Source organism: Hyla sarda, chromosome 10 (genome assembly GCF_029499605.1).
Source record: "Hyla sarda isolate aHylSar1 chromosome 10, aHylSar1.hap1, whole genome shotgun sequence".
Lineage (NCBI taxonomy): Eukaryota > Metazoa > Chordata > Amphibia > Anura > Hylidae > Hyla > Hyla sarda.
Window position 1 is genome coordinate 110,427,068 of NC_079198.1, and position 21,339 is coordinate 110,448,406.

General features: G+C 42.1%; 1 protein-coding gene across 2 annotated transcripts in view; it reads left to right on the forward strand.

The window, feature by feature from the left end:
- ZBTB44 (zinc finger and BTB domain containing 44) overlaps positions 1 to 19,285 on the forward strand; it is a 42,248-nt gene extending 22,963 nt beyond the window's left edge. The window contains exons 3-6 of one of the 2 annotated variants that reach the window (XM_056544516.1): positions 1,676 to 1,760; positions 3,408 to 3,571; positions 5,212 to 5,512; positions 13,106 to 19,285. In XM_056544516.1, coding sequence (XP_056400491.1) covers positions 1,676 to 1,760; positions 3,408 to 3,571; positions 5,212 to 5,512; positions 13,106 to 13,397 — 842 coding nt within the window. In that variant the 3' untranslated portion in view covers positions 13,398 to 19,285. The remainder of the gene's footprint in view (positions 1 to 1,675; positions 1,761 to 3,407; positions 3,572 to 5,211; positions 5,513 to 13,105) is intronic. The other variant, XM_056544517.1, reaches the window with a different exon arrangement.
- The last annotated feature ends 2,054 nt before the right edge of the window (positions 19,286 to 21,339 follow it).

Here is a 21,339-nt window from a genome sequence, read left to right on the forward strand (position 1 = left end):
GCAAATGATGAATTACTGACCAAAGCAAAAATCACACATAGGACCGTGTGATTTTGAGCAAGTTTAAAAACGACAGTGGAGAGAATGCGCCAAATTTTGGCACATAAAGACAGTGCGCCAAAGTTATCCATGAAGAAACACATAAATTCGTTGATAAATACCCCCCTATGTCCGGATTCTGGTTTGGTAGTGAACTTGAAATGGCAATACTCCCTTAACATTGGAGTCCTGACAGCTAATCCACAGAAAAAGTGTTGATCCAGCAATGAGTCAAACAAATCCAGCTTTATTGAAGGTTCACATAAAAACAGGTTGGGGCTGTTACAAAAATATCGTGATACACTTATTTGGTCATACCGACCAAATAAGTGTATCACGATATTTTTGTAACTTATGGCGGTTCCACGGTATATAACGGTATTCCCTCCCCCCCCCCCCCCCCTAAATACTCACATATCACCCGGAAGCGCTGCCCTCCTAGTCCTCCTGTTTGTTGCGCGCCGCTGGAAATCTATACTGTACGCTGTATTCCTATGCCCGGGCTGCAAAAGGTAAACAAAATAAACTTTAACGCACGTTCCTATGTTTACCTTACACTCTTCCTGGGGACGGGAACGTCTGAGAGCCTTCAACCTATCACCGGCCGCATCGATGTTCCGCCTCGGCCGGTGAAAGGCTGAGCCCACTGTCATGTAAGAAGCCGGCTTCTTACATGACAGTGGGCTCAACTATCACCGGCCGAGGCAGAACATCGCTGCGGCCGGTGATAGGCTGACGGCTGTCCGAAGTTCCTGTCCCCAGGAAGCAGGTCCGGACCGACGGGGAAGGTGAGTTAAAGTTTATTTTGTTTATCTTTTGCAGCCCGGGTATAGGGATACAGCGTACAGTATAGATTTCCAGCGGCGCGCAACAAACAGGAGGACGAGGAGGGCAGCGCTTGCGGGTGATATGTGCGTATTCGCCCCGATGGGGACAGCGCAGCACTGGGCTGATAATTGGGGGGGGGGCAGAACAGCGGTCGCGGGTCACATATGATTAGTTCCCGATGTGGGGACAGCGCAGCGCTGGGCTGATAATTCATTCCCGAGGGAGAGAGGCCAAACTGGTATTGCGGTATGGGGAAAAATTAATATCATGCAGGACAAATATTTCGGTATTTGGTATGAACCGGTATACCGCCCAGCCCTAAAACAGGTACAGCAACCATAGCTAACATCAGACGCGTTTCAGGTGCATGCGCACCCTATGTCTGTGGTCAGCTATGGTTGCTGTACCTGTTTTTACGTGAACGTTCAATAAAGCTGGATCACTTTTTCTGTGGATTACGTTTGCACCCGGCTGTATACAGGTTCAGTGCAAGTCTATTTGGTAGAGGTGAGCTGGATTCCAGGGCTATTGTATACTTCATAGCTAAGACGCATGCATGGTCCTCAAAGTACAGGGCTCACAGCTCTAGCTATACACTACAGCTGACACTTGGTTTTATGCATATCCCAGTCGTAAGATGTGAGCTCTTCTTTATTACTTGGTTGTTTAATGGATGATTTGATGTATTTGCTTCCTCTCCTGTGATGCTGACACTCGCCTAGATGCGTGTAAATTTTTGACGCTTCCTTGTTTTGTTATGTTCCCTGATCGGACTGATGGTAACGCATTGTCTGTGTCCCTCCTCCAGGCTCTATCGATGAAGGTGTTGGAGAGGGTCTACCCACACTTCAGGGTACAGCCAGCAGCAATGTCCATGCAGATGATGATGACAGGTAAGGGGCTCCTAGATATCATGTCGATGACATGATACTATTTATTGTGCAAACGAAGCGCAAAATTGGAAAACCTGACCACCTGTGATGGAAGACACAACCTCCTGCGATAGAATTCCCAAACACCTGCAATAGAACACCTGACCACTTGAGATCGAAAACCTGACTTACTGCGATAGAAGACCTGCTCTTCTGACATAGACATGTCTTTGTACTGTATTCCGGTTAGAGCTCATGTACTACACCAGTGTTTTCCAACCAGGGTGCCTCCAGCTGTTGCAAAACTACAACTCCCAGCATGCCCAGACAGCCTTCGGCTGTCTGGGCATGCTGGGTGTTGTAGTTTTGCAACAGCTGGAGGCACCCTGGTTGGAAAACGCCGGACTACACTAATCTGACCTTTATGCAGATTGAATAGGGAGAGGTATAAGCAGTAGAGAGGGAAGTGCTCATGCTGCTGTACAGAACACTGGTGAGACCTCACTTGGAATATTGTGCACAGTGCTGGAGGCCATATCTCCAAAAGGATATAGATACTCTAGAGAGAGTTCAGAGAATATTCTAAACTAATACATGGATTGCAGGATAAAACTTATCAGGAAAGGTTAAAGGACCTTAACATGTATAGAAGAAAGAAGAGACAGAGGGGATATGATAGAGACTTTTATATACATAAAGGGAATCAATACGGTAAAGGAGGAGAAGATATTTAAAAGAAGAAAAACTACCACAAGAGGACATAGTTTTATATTAGAGGTGAAAGGTTTCTGCAGTAATATCAGGAAGTATTACTTTACTGAGAGAGTAGTGGAGGCATGGAATAGCCTTCCTGCAGAAGGGGTCACTAAAAATACAGTGAAGGAGTTTAAACATGCATGGGATAAACATAAGGCTATCCTTCATATAAGATAGGGCCAGGGACTATTCATAGTATTCAGATTATTGGGCAGACTAGATGGGCCAAATGGTTATTTTCTGCCGACACCATTCTATGTTTCTATTGCTAAAAAAGACTTTATTACCCCAAGTGGAATAGGTATAAGGCTATCCTTCATATAAGATAAAGATAGGTATAAGGCTATCCTTCATATAAGATAGGGCCAGGGACTATTGATAGGATTCAGATTATTGGGCAGACTAGATGGGCCAAATGGTTCTTATCTGCTGACACATTCTATGTTTCTATTGCTAAAATAGACTTTAATAACCCAAGTAAGGCCTTATGTCATTGTATAGTATCCCCCTGCCCTACATATATCCTCTGTGACAACAAGGGGACAGCACTGTATGATTCCCAGTACTCTCCTTGTATAGCAGGTAGCTGACATTCCTTATATCCCAGTTTTTGCAGAAGAATCATCTCTTCGGCTGGCCCTTTTTTTCTATGGAGTCTTTACGCAGACCCTTTTGAGAGATAAACCAAATTGAATGGTTCCAAGAGGGAAATGTAATACATAGCTTAAATATCATATAGAATGAACAAGGAATAAAAAGTTCACTCAGATGGCTACTGTAACCCACAGAGTCCATCACAGAGCAGTAAGGTTCTGACAGCTCTTCTCCGTCAGTTGTATCAGTGTCACAGATACAGGCGTCCTGTCACTGGTTCCTTGTATGCGAGTCTGATGCATTTGGTGTCTTTCTTAGATTGGAGAATGTCCAGTATCCCTACCAGCTGTACCTGACTCCTTCCACGAGCAGCACAGAGCGGCCTAGCCCCAATGGCCCCGACAGACCTTTCCAGTGCCCAACCTGCGGAGTGCGTTTCACCCGGATCCAGAACCTGAAGCAGCACATGCTCATACATTCTGGTTAGTCTGCAGATGCCAGAGGTAGCGCTGTGTCTGTCATCGTCTTCATTGTGTCAGTGCATCCTCTGTGTAACTCATTTCTGCCTCACATGTTCATTGATATGAGATGGGTTTGGATTTGCTGATGTCTTAGCTGCTGTGCTCATATATCCTTGTATTACTGCTGCTCTCTGTCACTTTACTGTGACTTTATCTTATCACAGCTATGCAGTCTGACCACAAGTAGGGGCCAACTCTGATAAACAGCTGTTTGACTCCAAAGTAGCTCAGACCTGGCCTGTATTTTAGCTTATCATTTTTTTTCTTCCTGTGCCCCAGCTGCATCCACATGGACATATAACACCAACAATTGCCCAGATTTCTCAATCGGCCTGAAACCATTGGTTTTGCCCATAGCAACAAATCATAGGTCTGCTTTCATATCTTAAAGAGTACCTGTCATCAAACCATATTTTTTAAAGTGTACCTCTCATCAAAAAAACTTTTGATAGATTATAGATTAATGTATGCAGAATAACTTTACAATTGCATGTTATTAAAAAATATGCTTCTTTCTATTTAATTTTCCACTTTGAAGAAATGACCACTAGGGGTCTCCCTACCAGTCCTGGCAGCAAGCATTTCAGACTCATGCTGGAGTCCTAAACACTACGAGCTGCCAGTCTGCTTTGTTCACAAAGGAGAACACTCAGAGCTGCCAGCCTGCTTTGTTCACAGCCTGTTTGGCTGTGAACAAAGCAGGCTGGCAGCTCTGAGTGTTTAGGACTCCAGCATGAGTCAGAAATGCTTGCTGACAGGACTGATCGGGAAAAATACAATAGAAAGAAGCATATTTTTCATTAACATGCTATTGGAAAGTTGTTCAACATTCATTAATCTAAAATATATCAAAAGTTTATTTGATGAGAGGTACCCTTTAAACTAACTCAGATTATATTTCCTAACTACTCCTAACACCCCTCCTCCCCTTAAAAAATAAAATTCAGAGCTTTAAAAAGCTGTGTATAATACCTTTCCCCTTGCTCACATTGTATGAGCTCCCAGCAGGAGAAAGTGGGCGTTCCCCAGCAGGCACGTTGTCACTGAAGCCTGCGAGAGCTGTGCCTCGCCATTTCCTGCACGCACTTCCTGAGTTTGGACTTCTGCCAGTCCAAGTGGAAACCAAACTAACTGTTTGACTTGCATCAGGGAACAGAACAGAGCCACCTAGTGGCCGTTTTTTCGATCACATTAAAAACATATAAAGATTGAGAATTTTAACAGCAAGGAAATAGCAAAGTGTCTTTTTAATAACATAAGGAACAAAATATTAAAAGTTGAGTTTGATGACAGGTACCCTTTAAGAAGCTCTGGTGAAAGATGAGCTGTGATTGGTGCTAAGGGCAAAAAAAAAAAAGAAAGACAGTTTTTTAAGGCTGATTGATAAATTTGGGCGAATGTGTTAAACTCATTTCACAGGTGGTATAATATGTGGTCAATTGTATAAGATACATAGGATTAGAAGTCATTTTACTGGAAGGACATTGCAGGAATCCTTTGTGATAGGTTAATAGCAGCTAACAGAGAGCAGTAGATGTATCAGACGTAGGCTTTCCATTTCTTAGAGAGTCGTGTTGATAGCATCCTTCTCTCTCTCCTAGGAATTAAACCATTTCAGTGTGATCGCTGTGGGAAAAAATTCACTCGGGCTTACTCCTTAAAGATGCATCGGCTGAAACACGAAGGTAAACGCTGTTTCCGGTGCCAGATATGTAGTGCCACATTCACTTCCTTCGGGGAATACAAACACCACATGCGGGTTTCCCGGCACATTATCCGCAAGCCTCGGATATACGAGTGCAAAACATGCGGCGCCATGTTTACCAACTCTGGAAATTTAATCGTGCACCTGAGGAGCCTGAACCATGAAGCGTCAGAGCTAGCAAACTACTTCCAGAGCAGGTGAGGTGCACAGCAAGAAGCCAGCAGACACCAGCATAAATAACTGAATATTCCTCCACACAGCAGCTTCTCCACAGCCACCGGTCTACAAACCACACACGCCTGCTAGCAGTGCGCCAATACCTTGCATTGATGAAGAGTAGACCCCTGTCCATGGGCACTGATAGATCCTCCTGAAGGGTTGGTCACATACAAAATGATCCCTTAGGATCCCCTATAATAGAAATAGCTTGCTGATACAGAAAATTTGTGTATTTGATTCCTTCCCAGGATGAGCCCCTCTATACAGATGAGTTATAGTTATATATTGGGGGTTACAGTCTTGCAGCATTATTCAGATCATGGCATGACATGAGCCCTAATACACCTTTATGAATGCTAGACTGTTTACTATAAGCTGAAGACCCCAATGCCAAGAACACACTAGTTCAGAAAAGCCCTGTCTCTTAGAAGTGTTACTATTATTTGAATAAACTTTCGACATGTCTTTCTGACACACCAAATGTTTAGATCACACCAGATCTCACTCCTGAGATACGCGGTGATTGTGAGTTATTACAATGGGAATTGTGTGGCAATGCTCTCCACTCCCCAGCTGGCCGGCAGATCCAAGCTTTTAACTTCATAAACTTTGGATATGTTCACACAGTGGAAAATTTGTGGAATGTCCGCCTGGAAAACACAAGCAGACATTCCGCAAATTTGAATGTTCCGCCGATGCTAGGACCACTCCAAAATGCTTCATCTCCATAGACTGCAATGCATTTCCGAGAAGATTCCCTTGAAATAATTGACATTTCAATTCTTTCGTTGGGGTCGGTATAAGGATTTCTGCATGTTTCTGCTGCAGAAATTCTGCCATGTGCAGAGTACAGTAAATCCCGCTCGGAAATTCCATTGTGTGAACATGCCCTTATGCAGTGAAAGGTTTGGATCTACTTGACAGCTAGGGAGGTAGGTACATGACTATAACTTGTGATCGCAGCGGGACTCAGGAATGAGACCTGGTGCTATCTAAACATTTGACAAGTGTGGACGACATGTCAGAGATTTATTCAAATGATAACAATGCTTTAAAAAGTTTATCTGTCTTATTCCTTCTGAATGGCTGTACAGGTTGGAGGGTGGAGTGCTACATGTCTATCTATGTATATAAAACTCAACATGTGTGTGTGTGTGTGTGTGTGTATGTTCCAGCATCACGTCCAAACCACTAAAGATATTAACATGAAACTTGGCCACATATGTTACTAATATGTCAACAACAAACATAGGATAGGCATTTTAACCCTTACTCACCCCCATTTGCCAGGGGCGGGGTTTTTGTTTAAAGTCCTATACAAGTCTGTGGGAAATATATGTTACTGCATAACTTCCAAACGGTTGGAGATATTTCGATAATACTTGGTCACATGTTACTTATATGTCCACTAAAAATATTGGATAGTTAATTTAACTCTTAGCTACCCCCATTTGTGAGGGTCAGGGTTTTTGTTTAAAGTCCCATGCAAATCTACGGGAAATGTATGGTCCCACATAACTTCCGTACGTCTGGAGATATTTCAATAATACCTGGTACACATATTACTTATATGTCAAATAAAAATATATGATATTAAATGAACCCTTACCTACACCCTTATATAAAAGATGTGTTTTTGTACTTACATACTTTATGCAAGTATATGGGACTTCCAGTACCTTACTCCACAAGCTCCGCTCTGCATCTCCTGGTGAATGTGTCAGTCCGGCTTGCAAGCCACACCCCATCTCACAAAGACACTCCCACTGTTTAAGCCACACACCTTTTATTATCTACCCTTTGGTGCATCGGTCTGACTTGCAAATCACGCCCAGTCCCTCAAAGCCACGTCCCCTTCTATTTTCAGCTTACAATATCTTCATCAAAAATCAGTCCCACCTGAGGACAGGATATGAGGAAGGGGTATGAGGAGGGGATATGAGGTCGGGGTATGAGGAGAGGATATGAGGAGGGGATATGAAGTCAAAAGCTTCCTCCCCAACAATGATTAGGAAGGAAAAAATGAATATATGTGTGTGTATATGTATGTGTGTGTGTATATATATATAGTAAGCCCCCAGTCACGCTATAGTGGGTGTAGTAGTAACTGATAGGTCAGCTTTGTAATATGTTACTCAGTCCAGCTCATTCCAGTTTCGGAATTATTACTCTGCCGAGATGACAAACAAGAACAAATTTTCCCAGTATATAACAAATTTGGAGTAAATCAATAAGATGTGTTAACCCTATTGCATACACACTGACCCAGATAGATAAGGGTCCACATAGACATCTTCATGTGGTATGATTGTAGGATCCTGACCCTATAATTAGGGAGACATCTTATCCTTAACAATTGTTTTACTACCAGAAACCTTGTTTTCTTCTGCTGTGTGTCACACATCCAAGTTCTCTGAAGCTCCCAAGGCCAAGTTATTTGCTGGCAAAGTCAGTGGGATTTGGGGCTTTGTTTTTCCCCTCTTTCAATTGTGTAAATAAGGTTGTTAAAATTGGCTTTGTTTATGGAGAGACAGAACTAGCAGACTGCTCCGACATCACCATGCGGGATGGTGAGGAGAAGAGGGCCATGCTTATCCTGGTCATTGACTAGACTCTGGGGCATTTGCACCATCTGTTTTCATCGGATCTGTTTTTATTCATCAGCTTGTAAATTCTGAAATTAGCCCGTTTTTACAGGGTGCTGCAGCTTTTTACATTGGTGGATCTAAGCTCATGGACTCCATCATGCTCTTTTAGGAACCACCATTTTACTGTTTTGTCCATTTCCCTATTAATATTAAACAGGTTCCTGAGCTCTTAGAGAGGCCCTGGCACTCCATTTGCCTGCACAGACACAGCATAACCCACTACCTGGTCTAGTATAATTTTGCCTCTTCTTCCTTCGTGAGAGCATCTGTGCAGGTTATATCCCGACCAGGGTAATTGTGGCCAAATTGAACTACCCCTTTAACCCCTTAAGGACTCAGGGTTTTTCCGTTTTTGCACTTTCGTTTTTTCCTCCTTACCTTTTAAAAATCATAACCCTTTCAATTTTCCACCTAAAAATCCATATTATGGCTTATTTTTTGCGTCGCCAATTCTACTTTGCAGTGACATTAGTCATTTTACCCAAAAATGCACGGCGAAACGGAAAAAAAAATCATTGTGCGACAAAATCGAAAAAAAAACGCCATTTTGTAACTTTTGGGGGCTTCCGTTTCTACGCAGTGCATATTTCGGTAAAAATTACACCTTATCATTATTCTGTAGGTCCATACGGTTAAAATGATACCCTACTTATATAGGTTTGATTTTGTTGCACTTCTGGAAAAAATCATAACTACATGCAGGAAAATTTTTACGTTTAAAAATGTCATCTTCTGACCCCTATAACTTTTTTATTTTTCCATGTACGGGGCGGTATGAGGACTCATTTTTTGCGCCGTGATCTGAAGTTTTTAACGGTATGATTTTTGTTTTGATATGACTTTTTGATCACTTTTTATTCATTTTTTAATGTTATAAAAAGTTACCAAAATACGCTTTTTTGGACTTTGGAATTTTTTTGCGCGTACGCCATTAACCGTACGGCTTAATTAATGATATATTTTTATAGTTCGGACATTTACGCACGCGGCGATACCACATATGTTTATTTTTATTTTTTTTTACACTGTTTTATTTTATTTATGGGAAAAGGGGGGTGATTCAAACTTTTATTAGGGAAGGGGTTAAATGACCTTTATTAACACTTTTTTTTTACTTTTTTTTTGCAGTGTTATAGGTCCCATAGGGACCTATAACACTGCACACACTGATCTCCTATGCTGATCACTGGCGTGCATTAACACGCCTGTGATCAGTGTTATCGGCGCTTGACTGCTCCTGCCTGGATCTCAGGCACGGAGCAGTCATTCGTCGATCGGACACCGAGGAGGCAGGTAAGAGCCCTCCCGGTGTCCGATCAGCTGTTCGGGACGCCGCGATTTCACCGCGGCGGTCCCGAACAGCCCGACTGAGCAGCCGGGATACTTTCAGTTTCACTTTAGAAGCGGCGGTCAGCTTTGACCGCCGCTTCTAAAGGGTTAATACCGCACATCGCCGCGATCGGCGATGTGTGGTATTAGCCGCGGGTCCCGGCCGTTGATTAGCGCCGGGACCCATGCGATATGATGCGGGATCGCGGCGCGATCCCGCTTCATATCGCGGGAGCCGGCGCAGGACGTAAATATACGTCCTGCGTCGTTAAGGGGTTAAAGGCCTCCTTCTCGGAGATACTAGAACAACCATGTCAGTAGCAGTGCCGCTGATGTCACATATATCACCATTCACTAATATTGATTACTTGATCAGGGTGATCGTCTAGTTCCTCCTTTGCACGACCCAAATGTTTTTTTATATAAGCCCCATTACTGAACGGTGTGAACTTGTTGTGTACCAGTCATAACACTGAGATGTGTTAAAAGTTTTGATTGTTCAGGATTGTGCGTCCTGCTGAGACCTTCCCAGTTCTGATAGGTGAGGAGATGCCCAGTAGTTTGCACAGACAGTTTCCACAGACAGTCCGCAATAGTGTTAGATTAGCGGACTGTCTGCGGACCCATTCAAATGAATGGTAGCGTAACTCGCAGCGAGAAACCCGTTGCTAGTTACTAGCGTGTGAACGCACCCTTAGATTGGATTATTTCAAGTTTTAGGCTCAAAGGCTGAGGCTGCATTACTGATCCTTATAACGTGTGTGGCAACTCAATATCTGCACCCAGCCTGACCTGCTTGATCAAAGTAGTATCGCACCAGCTTCAAAGTGTAACAGGATATGACCGGCGCTGACAGGACCTGGACAACAGTGGGATCAGGTAGATTCAAGTTTATTATCCATTATAAACTTGAATATACCTGATCCCGCTGTTGTCCTGGTCCTGTCAGCGCCGGCCAAATCCCGTTACACTTTGAAGCTGGTACGATACTACTTTGATCCATCTCGAGGGAGGGCTGCAGATGGACTTTACATACCACGCGATTACCATTGTTGTGTATGTTGCTACACAACCACCCAGGGTGAGCGGCTTTTATCTTTCCCAGATTCCCACCCTGTCTCCGGTGTTATTTACCCTATGGAGTGCTTCTATCTCCTTTATAGATTTGACCTGCATGATGTCATTTGTGTGGTTATGGGATACAAATTGTGTCCTCAACCTCTTAGTAGTGAAGCCTCAGTCTTCAAGCCTGTAACTTCAGACAACTACATCTCAACCCAGAAATGTTTTACGCCGTGCAAGTTTTCTTTATCATTCTTCTCCAGTATTATTGAGCCATTTGTGTTGTTCTGTGACTTTGTGAGTTTCTCTTCCTCTATCTGTGTGATTATGAGCTTCCCTTCCCATCCTCTCTGTCTCATCCCATTGTCTTGCTCTACATTCTTCTTGTGATGTTTGCTTCTTAGAGTTGGGGGTGACATGAGGAGAGCGTGGGGATAGGGATGCAATGTGTTACTAAATACAGTCATGGCCGTAAATGTTGGCTCCCCTGAAATTTTTCAAGAAAATTAAGTATTTCTCACAGAAAAGGGTTTTGCTATACATGTATGTATGTAGTGTGTATTGGAACTGAACCAAAAAGGAAGGAAAAAAAGCAAATTGGACATAATGTCACACCAAGCTCCAAAATGGATTGGACAAAATTATTGCCACCCTTTCAAAATTGTGGAAAAATAAGATTGTTTCAAGCATGTGATGTTCCTTTAAACTCTCCTGGGGCAAGTAACAGGTGTGAGCAATATAAAAATCACACCTGAAAGCAGATAAAAAGGAGAGAAGTTCACTTAGTCTTTGCATTGTGTGTCTGTGTGTGCCACACCAAGCACGGACAACAGAAAGAGGAGAAGAGAACTGTCTGAGGACTTGAGAATGAAAATTGTGGAAAAATATCAACAATCTCAAGGTTACAAGTCCATCTCCAGAGATCTAGATTTGCCTTTGTCCAAAGTGCGCAACATTATCAAGAAGTTTGCAACCCATGGCAGTGTAGCTAATCTCCTTGGGCGTGGATGGATGAGATAAACTTGAAAGGTGTCAACGCAGGATAGTCCGGATGGTGGATAAGCAGCCACAAACAAGTTCCAAAGATAGTCAAGCTGTCCTGCAGGCTCAGGGAGCATCAGTGTCAGCGCAAACTATCCATTGACATTTAAATGAAATGAAACGCTATGGCAGGAGACCCAGGAGGACCCCACTGCTGACACAGAAACATAAAAAAGCAATACTATATTTTACCAAAATGAACTTGAGTAACCAAAATCCTTCTGGGAAAACGTCTTGTGGACAGATGAGACCAAGATAGAGCTTTTTGGTAAAGCACATCATTCTATTCTTTACCAAAAAAGGAATGAGGCCTACAAACAAAAGAACACAGTACCTACAGTGAAATATGGTGGAGGTTCAATGATGTTTTGGGGTTGTTCTGCTGCCTCTGGCACTCGGTGCCTTGAATGTGTACAAGGCATCATGAAATCTGAGGATCACCAACGGATTTTTGGTCGCACTGTACAGCCCAGTGTCAGAAAGCTGGGTTTGCGTCCGAGATCTTGGTTCCTCCAGCAGGACAATGACCCCAAACATACGTCAAAAAGCACCCAGAGAGTTCTGAAGTGGCCGGCAATGAGTCCAGATCTAAATCCCATTGAACACCTGTGGAGAGATCTTAAAATTGCTGTTGTGAAAAGGCGTCTTCCAATAAGAGAGACCTGGAGCAGTTTGCTAAGGAAGAGTGGTCCAACATTCCGGCTGAGAGGTGTAAGAAGCTTATTGATGGTTATAGGAAGGGACTGGTTTCAGTTATTTTTTCCAAAGGGTGTGCAACCAAATATTAAGTTAAGGGTGCCAATAATTTTGTCCAGACCATTTTTGGAGTTTGGTGACATTATGTCCAATTTGCTTTTTTCCCTCCCTTTTTGGGTTTAGTTCCAATACACACAAAGGGAATAAACAAGTGTATAGCAAAACATGTATTACTGCAATCCTTTTCTGTGAGAAATACTTCATTTTCTTGAACAATTTCAGGGGTGCCAACATTTATGGCCATGACTGTATAATAAAGATGCCATATGTTTGCTCTTTGACTCATATTGCAATCCCAATATTTATATGAAAGAATCTGTAGCATTCAGAATTCCAAAATACACTTTTGGCGTTAATTCACATCGTATAGCAGAATACGTAATATGTAGAAAATAGCATGAATAGCTAAGGCTACAGCCCTCACCTCATGCCCAATTCACACCACTGTTCTCTGCGATATTGGAAAACAAGGTCTGGAACTGTCTGAACTGTCCAGTGTCAACTGAGTGTCTCTGAGTGTATTCTATATATTGCAGTATGGTGTGAATTAACATCTACAGTGCTCCCCCCATGTCACTGCATAGCCTATGAGAATATGTTGTGTTTAAGTAGCTTTCCTTCCCCTGCTTTCCACTAAACCACCATGTTTGACTGTAATGTTGGGTGGGGGACAGGGGACCATGCCCCCAGTTTGGAGTGTTATCATGGTAAGATTGTCTGTCTTTTTCTCCCCAGCGATTTCCTAGTCCCGGATTACCTGAGTCAGGAGCAGGAAGAGGCTCTTGGACAGTATGAGCTGGCAGAACACGGCTTTGAAAGCAACTCCTCTGTCCAAATGCCTGTCATCTCCCAGGTCTCCTCCACTCAGAACTGTGAGAGCACATTCCCACTGGGCTCCCTGAGCGGCCTGGCAGAGAAAGAGGGAGATGATGAGGAAGTAACCGAGCCTGCAAAGGCCATGCCCCTGGAAGAAACCAGCCGAGATGACACCCCCAAAACAGAGGTGGCTTCCATAGCTGTGGAGTAGCTGATCCCTGCGCCCGGACTTCAGCCAACGCATATTTGTTCATTTTTAATCTTTTTTTTTCCTTCTTCTTCTTCTTTGGGAAATTCCTTTGTTTGGTCAGTTCTAGTTTTCTTTACATCTGTTTTTCTGATAAAAAAAAATTATTAAATCCCCCCTGAGGACAATGCAGAGAGAGCACCTGCATACACCACAGGCACAAACCTGGACTCCGCTGCTTGTACTTCAATGGGAGGAGCCTCTGCTTTTGTTTATATCCATGCGCTCTTTACCTGGATTGACTTCCTGCACATTGCTGGTTGATGTCTACGACACTATCACACAAGTCGCCATTGAGCCGGTGGTGCAAGAAGAAGCAACCACCAGTAGCTCCTCCACATCACCCCTGGCGTCACACCATTCCCTGATCGCTAGAGGCGCAGACGCTCGCTGGACATCCTTTGCAGCAGGAGTTCTCTTCCCGGACACTACAGAACTTTCTCTTCATCATAGGAAGCTTGAAATTTTTAATGTAATTGTGTTCTACGATTGGAGTGTTTCATTCTCTTATTTTGATGTGAGGAGTGACCTGTATTGTCTTGGTGGGACTGTCGCTGCACTGGTACAGACATTTTATCTCCATTGTCCATTCTTAACCTGTGTGTTCATTTTAGCAATTCTTTGACCAAATGTGTTCACCAGCAACGTGAATTGTACAGATCATCTCCCGACGAACATTAATTCAATTCAGTCACCTCCGTGAGAGCTGTAAAGATGTTTAGCCTGACCAGCCTAGTCCTATGGTCTGGCCGATATCGGCAAGCACAAGGTATTGACGACCTGCACTAAGCTAAGTTCTGATTGGTTAATATATGTTTTGATAGTTCAGCTGCTGTTGCTATAGGTAACGATAGGACCCGGTTTCCTCTTTATTTACTAACCTTTTTATTATACCTGGAACTTGTAACTTTACTACTTTATAGGAGTTTATTCTACTATTATATTATTATTTGATTTATTTTATTTTAAGCCTTACCAGAGCGGAAATCCCGGCTTTTAGGGCTTCTCTGCTCCAGATGGAAAACATAAGACCTGCAGTGTTGGCTGGCACAGCCTTTGTTGTCATTGGCTGGTGGCTGCTGTTGGCACATTGCATACGAAGGCAGTGAGTGAAGAAAGAATGAGGAATTTCTGCTCAGGGAAAGCCACCAGCAGATAAAGCGACTGTCTAATAGTGGATGATCACGACCTGTCATATTGAACATAACATCTTGGCAAAACGCAGACACCATGATGTCAGTTTAGGATCGGCTTATATCACTGATCAGGGGAAGGGGTAGTAAGCTTGAGACAGGGTGCCTGCCTTGTTGAGCCCATCAGTCCGAGTATCTTGTGAGTAAAGCACCGATCTATAAGAAGACACTATATGTTACTCATTTGTAGTGTAAGAGACCAGAACCCCACCCCCCATCATAGCTATACTCGTAGACACCAAGGATTCATTCTGCTCTGCGTCAGGACTGTATTCATACATAGCTTATAGAGCTGGGCTTGAGTTATTGCTAGAGTAGTGAGGACATTGTTTCCTGCAGAGTCAATGGAGGTGGCTTCTTCACCCCCTTTTGTTTTTCTCCTTTTCTGGCAGGAGCTGTGGTGTTTGTGAACTGGATTATGTTTTTATAAGTAACATGTCTGTGGGTGGGTAGTTTTGGCAGAAAGGTGCACCCTTGGGTTCCTGCAGCACCTGGTTTAAATGCTAATAAACAACGTGTGGGGTTTGTAAAATTTGGCCACGTTCATGTGGTTGGGTGCGGTCCTTTATAGCTGGCACTGTGGGTTTTGCTTTTTTTGCCAGTTTAAACTTCTGTAGAAAAGATGTGGATACTAGGTGATATTTACACTACAAGGACCATGGTCGCCAGTCTCCTGGATACATTAGATTTGGTTTCCCACTGTTTTACAGCTGCATTTCCCATTATTGCTATAGTTTATTTTCATTGACTTCAATGGGCAAAACTGCAACACAATCAGAAAGTGTTTTTTTAGGTATCTTTTAACAGTAATGTACTGTATGTTAGGCTGCTTTCACACTATAAAATTCATCCGATAAAAGATCTGTTATAAAAGTCTGCTATAAAAACCCTTAAAATCGGCCATTATAGTCGATGAGATTTTTTAATTATGTGTTTTAACCCGTTATAGCCCATTCTTAATAACGGACGTTATTTTGTGACAGGAGAGTGAACGGAAGAAATAGTGCATGCACTATTTCTTCTGTTATTATTATCTTCCGTCACAAAATAAAGTCCGCTATTAATAACGGGTTAAAACGGATAATGTAAAAATCCCATAGACTACAATGGGATTTTCTAACAGCCGTATGGGATTTTGTAATGGCCGATTTTCAGGGTTTTTATAACGGATCTTTTAACAGATGAATTTTATAGTGTGAAAGAAGCCTAAGTCTATGGAAAGTGGTTGTCTGTGCCCATAGTATGCAAAAATATAGACACATTTTTTACAGCCATGTAAATAAGTAATGTCGCTTATTTACACGGCTGGAAAAAAGAAAAAAAAACACAGGAAATATTCGGTAGTTCTGACTATGGTGAAAAATAGTGCTCTGCTTCAGACTGAGGCATAATCGGGCCCCATAGAAGTCAGATATGTTCCTTTTAAAGAGAGTTCACTATAGAGTTATTTCAGTATAGTCTTACATGTAGATAAATAGGGGGAGATTTATAAAAGGATTTAGACTGTTTTTCCCCGTCTAAAATTGTCGCACTTTTTCGCGACTTTTTCTATAGAGGATTTTTAGTATATGATGCATTCTGGGCTATTTTAGACGGGAAAAATGCATTGGTGCTGAACTTATCAATAGAGCCGTGCGACTTTTGATAAATTAGGCACACAATAGATATTGATGCGGGAAATAGACATCTTTGATAAATCCCCCCTGTAGAGTCTGTGAGCGCGAGCATCTTGCTTTCTGATCTGCTGCACATCCAGCTTTAGTATTTTGTCATTATAACAGGTCACTTGCAGGCAGTTGAAACTGGGAATGGTGTGTGCATCGGGAATTGCTCTGCTCAATCACAGGTACTGTAAGTGTGTATATAAATGCACATATTTATAAAAGCACTTTTACATGGTAGGTACTATGATCTAGAGCTCCTGTGACTGCTGGCACCTTTCACTCCCTACAAGCAATCGATGCCTGTCACGTATAGCAGGAAATCACAAGTCAGTGGCAGCAATCGCTCATCCACCACTAATCTGCACATCAGCAACAAAGACGTTACTGCAGCTATGGGGAACTACAACTCCTAGCATACTCTAATTATTAGTAAGAAAGAAAAAAAAAAGAGCATCTAGATTTTTCTCAGCCTTAGATGAATCCATAGACCACAGCAAACTATGCACTTAAAAAAATTATTTTATATTGGGGGAGGGGTTTATGTCAGGATCCATCTTGATGCGATAGTCAGGAGACAGAGCGGTTTCTCATGAGACGGGGACTACGTTCATTCTTTCTCTTCCCATGGAAAAAAAAATGCCAAATGAAACAGCACAATGTGAACGATTGCACACTCCCTGTCCATGTGAGCATAGCTCCCAACAAATATTGGTCAACTGTGTATAGCAACCTCTCCTCCACCTTCGTGGATAAAATGTCTTAGACCCATAAGTAGAGTGACCTGGTTCCAAAGGCAAGAAATTAAGAGCAAGTTCTTCTACTGCACTAGTTATAACGGTTCCCACCATGTATTACATATATCCTGTGTATTGGAACTGGTATTTTATTGGGCGTCTGTCACCTCCAAACATTATCCAGCTTCATATAACCAGCATCACATGGGCCCTGAACATAAAGTGGGTCTAATGGCCCTCTCCTCAGCGATAGTGACAGAATACCGCAGGGGAGATTTCAGGTATTACACCATCTGGTTTATATGTCCAAACCATAACGCCAGTGTTACATGCAGGAACTAGGTGTCAATGTCCCTGATAGTCGGGGATCATCTGCTCATTTGGATGTGATATATTTTGTCTCTTTTTGACTTTGCACTCTTGTCCTGCCAACCACTGCTCTGCTCTACCAAGAGCTGTATAATATATACCGTATATATAGAGATATATATGACTGTAGAGGTGTCTGTGAGTCCTGGCACCTTCATCCACCCAGCACAATCCTCTGCCTTGTCCGTCTGCAGGTCTGCTCCCTTCTGACCCAAATAAGAAGTCGCGTTCTGCCTTGAAGCTCTTTGCACACAACACCCTTGGGCCAGGAGGTCAGGTGCCGAAACGTAGCACTTGGGTGCGCTCTGAACCAACCCCCCCCCCTGATTTATAATCATTAGAAGTTCCCTTCTACTTGGTGATCTGTCCGAATATGATGTAGACAATTCAGTTGTAGGGTCCTCTTCCCTCTCCCCCGAACGTATCTTACACCTAGCATGTATATTAACCTGTTGGCGAAGATCGCTTTCTTTTTGTTTTAAATATATACAATGTTTAAAGAGAATTGACACATTTTATATACTTGTATCTGGCTTTTAACATTTTTATAGTACCCCATTGTTCTTGGTGGCGACAATATCTATTTTTGTGCCCATTTTTGGAAAACAAGTGCCGTTTTGGAAATGTTACAATTATTTCTACAGTTCAATGTATTCAATGTGAAGGTCACGGTTTTTTAATTTTGTTGTCCTTTTTTCTTTTCTGATCTGTTTTTTGAGCCCGTAGCTGTACGCTTTTGATGTTTCCCAATGTCTGAGAAGGGGCGGAGCCAAAACAAGAAAACCCCACCCACTTTCATACTGGGAGGAGCAATTGTGGCCTCTGAAAAGAACCATTTAATTAGTTTTGTCTCGTAATGAAAGGCCACCCCTCACTAGGAAAGACTCTTTTTAGTTAAATGAGTGCATCTACAAGATAATAAAGGGAAGGCAATCCAATCATTTGCACCCACAAAATTGTCTTGTAGCTGCCATAACTTTGAGGGTCTATCCTAGTGAGATATGCTCTATAACTGGTAACTGACAAGAGGAAGATCCATACTCTCATCATCCACAGGCCCTCTATCACGCATGAAATTGCAGGGAATGTTGATGGTTTACAATAGGATTGAAGCGCTTCCCACTGAGGGTTGAAAAACACTCAGTCTTATACAAAATGCATGGCCTGTAAATAATGGGACTCGTATTTTAAGATGCACTCATCACCTTCCTTTATTTTAATTTTTTTTTATACAAACACTGAATTTGCTGTTTAGTTTGATTTCCTTGTCTGCATTGACTGGGAGGACAAGTACTGCTTCTACACTGCCTATCCCATCGGAATAGATTCATTAAGCCTTTGTATCTGGGTTTCAGACTTCTCACTAATTCTTGGAAAATATTCAGTAATTGAGATAAAGCAATGAAGGTGACATGGTCTTTATTAAAACATGTGTCACTTTCTTTCTGTAATTTCTTTTTTTATGTCACCAGATCATAGGACGCACAGACATTCAGCACAAATCTTTTAAGTCATAAAAATGCTTCCTCTTGTCAGTTATTTTGTAAAAAGTCGGATGGGGGTGGTGGGGATTGTGCATTTGGCTCTGTCCCTCTTGTGTAATGTATATACTCTGTATAGCTACATGGAATCCAAGCTTGTGGGATATATGAGGAGTATGTTTCGGCTACATTTTGCCTGGTTGTTTAATCATAAAAATAAAAGGAGAGAAAAAAAAGCAAAAAAAAAATACAAAAAAACCTTGTATGAAAATGCAGAACCGGATTTCAGTTCTTGCCCGGCGCCATCATAGGTCAACTTAAGGACAAAAAAAAGTTAGTTTTGAGTGTCTTTGGATAGAAAACTTATGATGATGAAAGATTTTTCATTAAAGTATATTATTATTAATGTTTTCTGCTTGTGATTGCTTCTTCTTTGTGGACGGTTCATCATATTCTGTTTCAGAAGAGGATTCAGGGGGCCTAATGCTGATCCAACCGTGACACCACAAGGACCCCTGATAAATATTGCACAAGTGACACAGAGATTATGGAGTTGTCATTTTTTTTTTTTTTATAAAAAAAAAAAGCTAAGTGGCTATCCAACAATACGATCAGGACTGTAGGAAATCTGGGTAGGGGCCACTACAAATGGCCTCACACCCCAAACAAGGTGTATTGCCCAGACACCTGAAAACTCTGCCTCTGCTATGGGGATGGGGGTACATAGTCTTGCCATCTTGTGGTGTTGTCAGCTGTTGCTTTAGGCTAGGATTCCTCTTGGTTTTTTTCCCAGTGTTTTTTTCACAGAAAAAACGCCAGTGCAATTTCCTGCGTCTGACGTTTTTGAATTTGAGTGGAAATTGCATTTTTGGACCCTTTGGCGTGTTTTCAAAATTTGTTGGGTACCAAAAAAAGGGAAAAAAAGATGCAGAATACATTTTTTATAAAGTCGCTGTTTGTTTCACTTTTTTTTTTTCTTTTTTAAACATTGTCTTCTATGGTCCCCTGCACTGACGTATATATACACCTATTCATATATCCCAGAGAGAGCTGTGATTGGCTGGATCCATCTTGCCAATCACAACTCTCTGTGGGAAATATGAATTGGTGTATATATACGGCAGTGCAGGGGACCATAGAAGAGTGGCCGGCCATCTATAAATTATACAGAAGGATCACAACGGACCCGGGGTGATCTATCAATTAGCACAGGTACTCCTCCTCCCATCATGGAACAGTGTGTTCCATGCTGGGAGTAGTAGTACTACTTAAAAAATGTTAAACAAAATAAAGAATAAAAAGTGAAAAACACACACACACACTACATTTTTTATATTGTCGGCTACATTTTTAGTGCCCTGCCTGCCCACATAAATTGATCCCTGTTTAAAAATTATTAAAAATGTAGTTATGGAAAAGATACATTTCGTTAAATACAATTTTTCCATCACTACTGTATCTTTTTTATTATTATTTTTTAATGGTACCCTACGAAATGTTATTAAAAAGGTATCTCCATCACTTTTTTTGGATCGCTAAAGTCCAAAAAAGAATAAAGAACGCCTGCAAAAACGCCAAAGTTAAAACCCACATGGCGTTTTTCTTGGAGTTTCTTTTTTACTCCCATAGACTTCTATGGGAGAGAAACTCCATGATTTCAGGGGGGAAAATGCCATAGGTTCAACATGCTTCGATTTTGCATAACCACCAAGGAGCTGTAAAAGAGAACGCCAAGAGGATTAAAAAAAAAAAAGCCAAACTAAAAAACGCAAAGTGGAAAGAATTTAGCGTTTTTTCATTGATTTACAGCTAACATCTGTACGCAGCGTTTTTTGGCCGAAAAAACAAGTGGAATTCCAGCCTTAGGACTGGTTCTTGGTTAGTACATCTTCAGTCTTCCCAAAATCTTGTAACCCCTGTAGCAGTGAGTTTAAGCCATGCTCATTACCACTAATGGTATTAGTGGAGGACCCCGGGGATCGGTACTTGGACAAATGTAGTTTAACCTGTTAATAAGTGATGCAGACATTGGACTTCTTAGTACTTTCTCTATATTGGCAGATGACACAAAGCTTTATAATGCTGTAGAGCCAGTAAAGAATGTCTTAAATGGGCACGGTCAGATTCAAGAACTTTTTACATCTTGGAAAAACATTTATCTTTCTAATATACTTCATAAGAAAATTTTATTTCCTTTTTATAGAAATCATGGCTTATAAAATAATGGCTTTGTCCAAGCTGAAGCACAAGCATTAAAAAAGTCTGATAAGCGAGGGTGGGCTAGTACTCCTCTGTGCTCTCTCCTCCTGTCTGATAACACTCCTCTGTGCTCTCTCCTCCTCCTGTCTGATAGGACTCCCTTGGGCTCTCTTCTGTCTGATAGCACTCTTCTGTGTCTCTCCTGTCTGATAGGGCTCCTCTGTGCTCTCTCCTGTCTGATAATAATCCTCTGTTCTCTCTCCTGT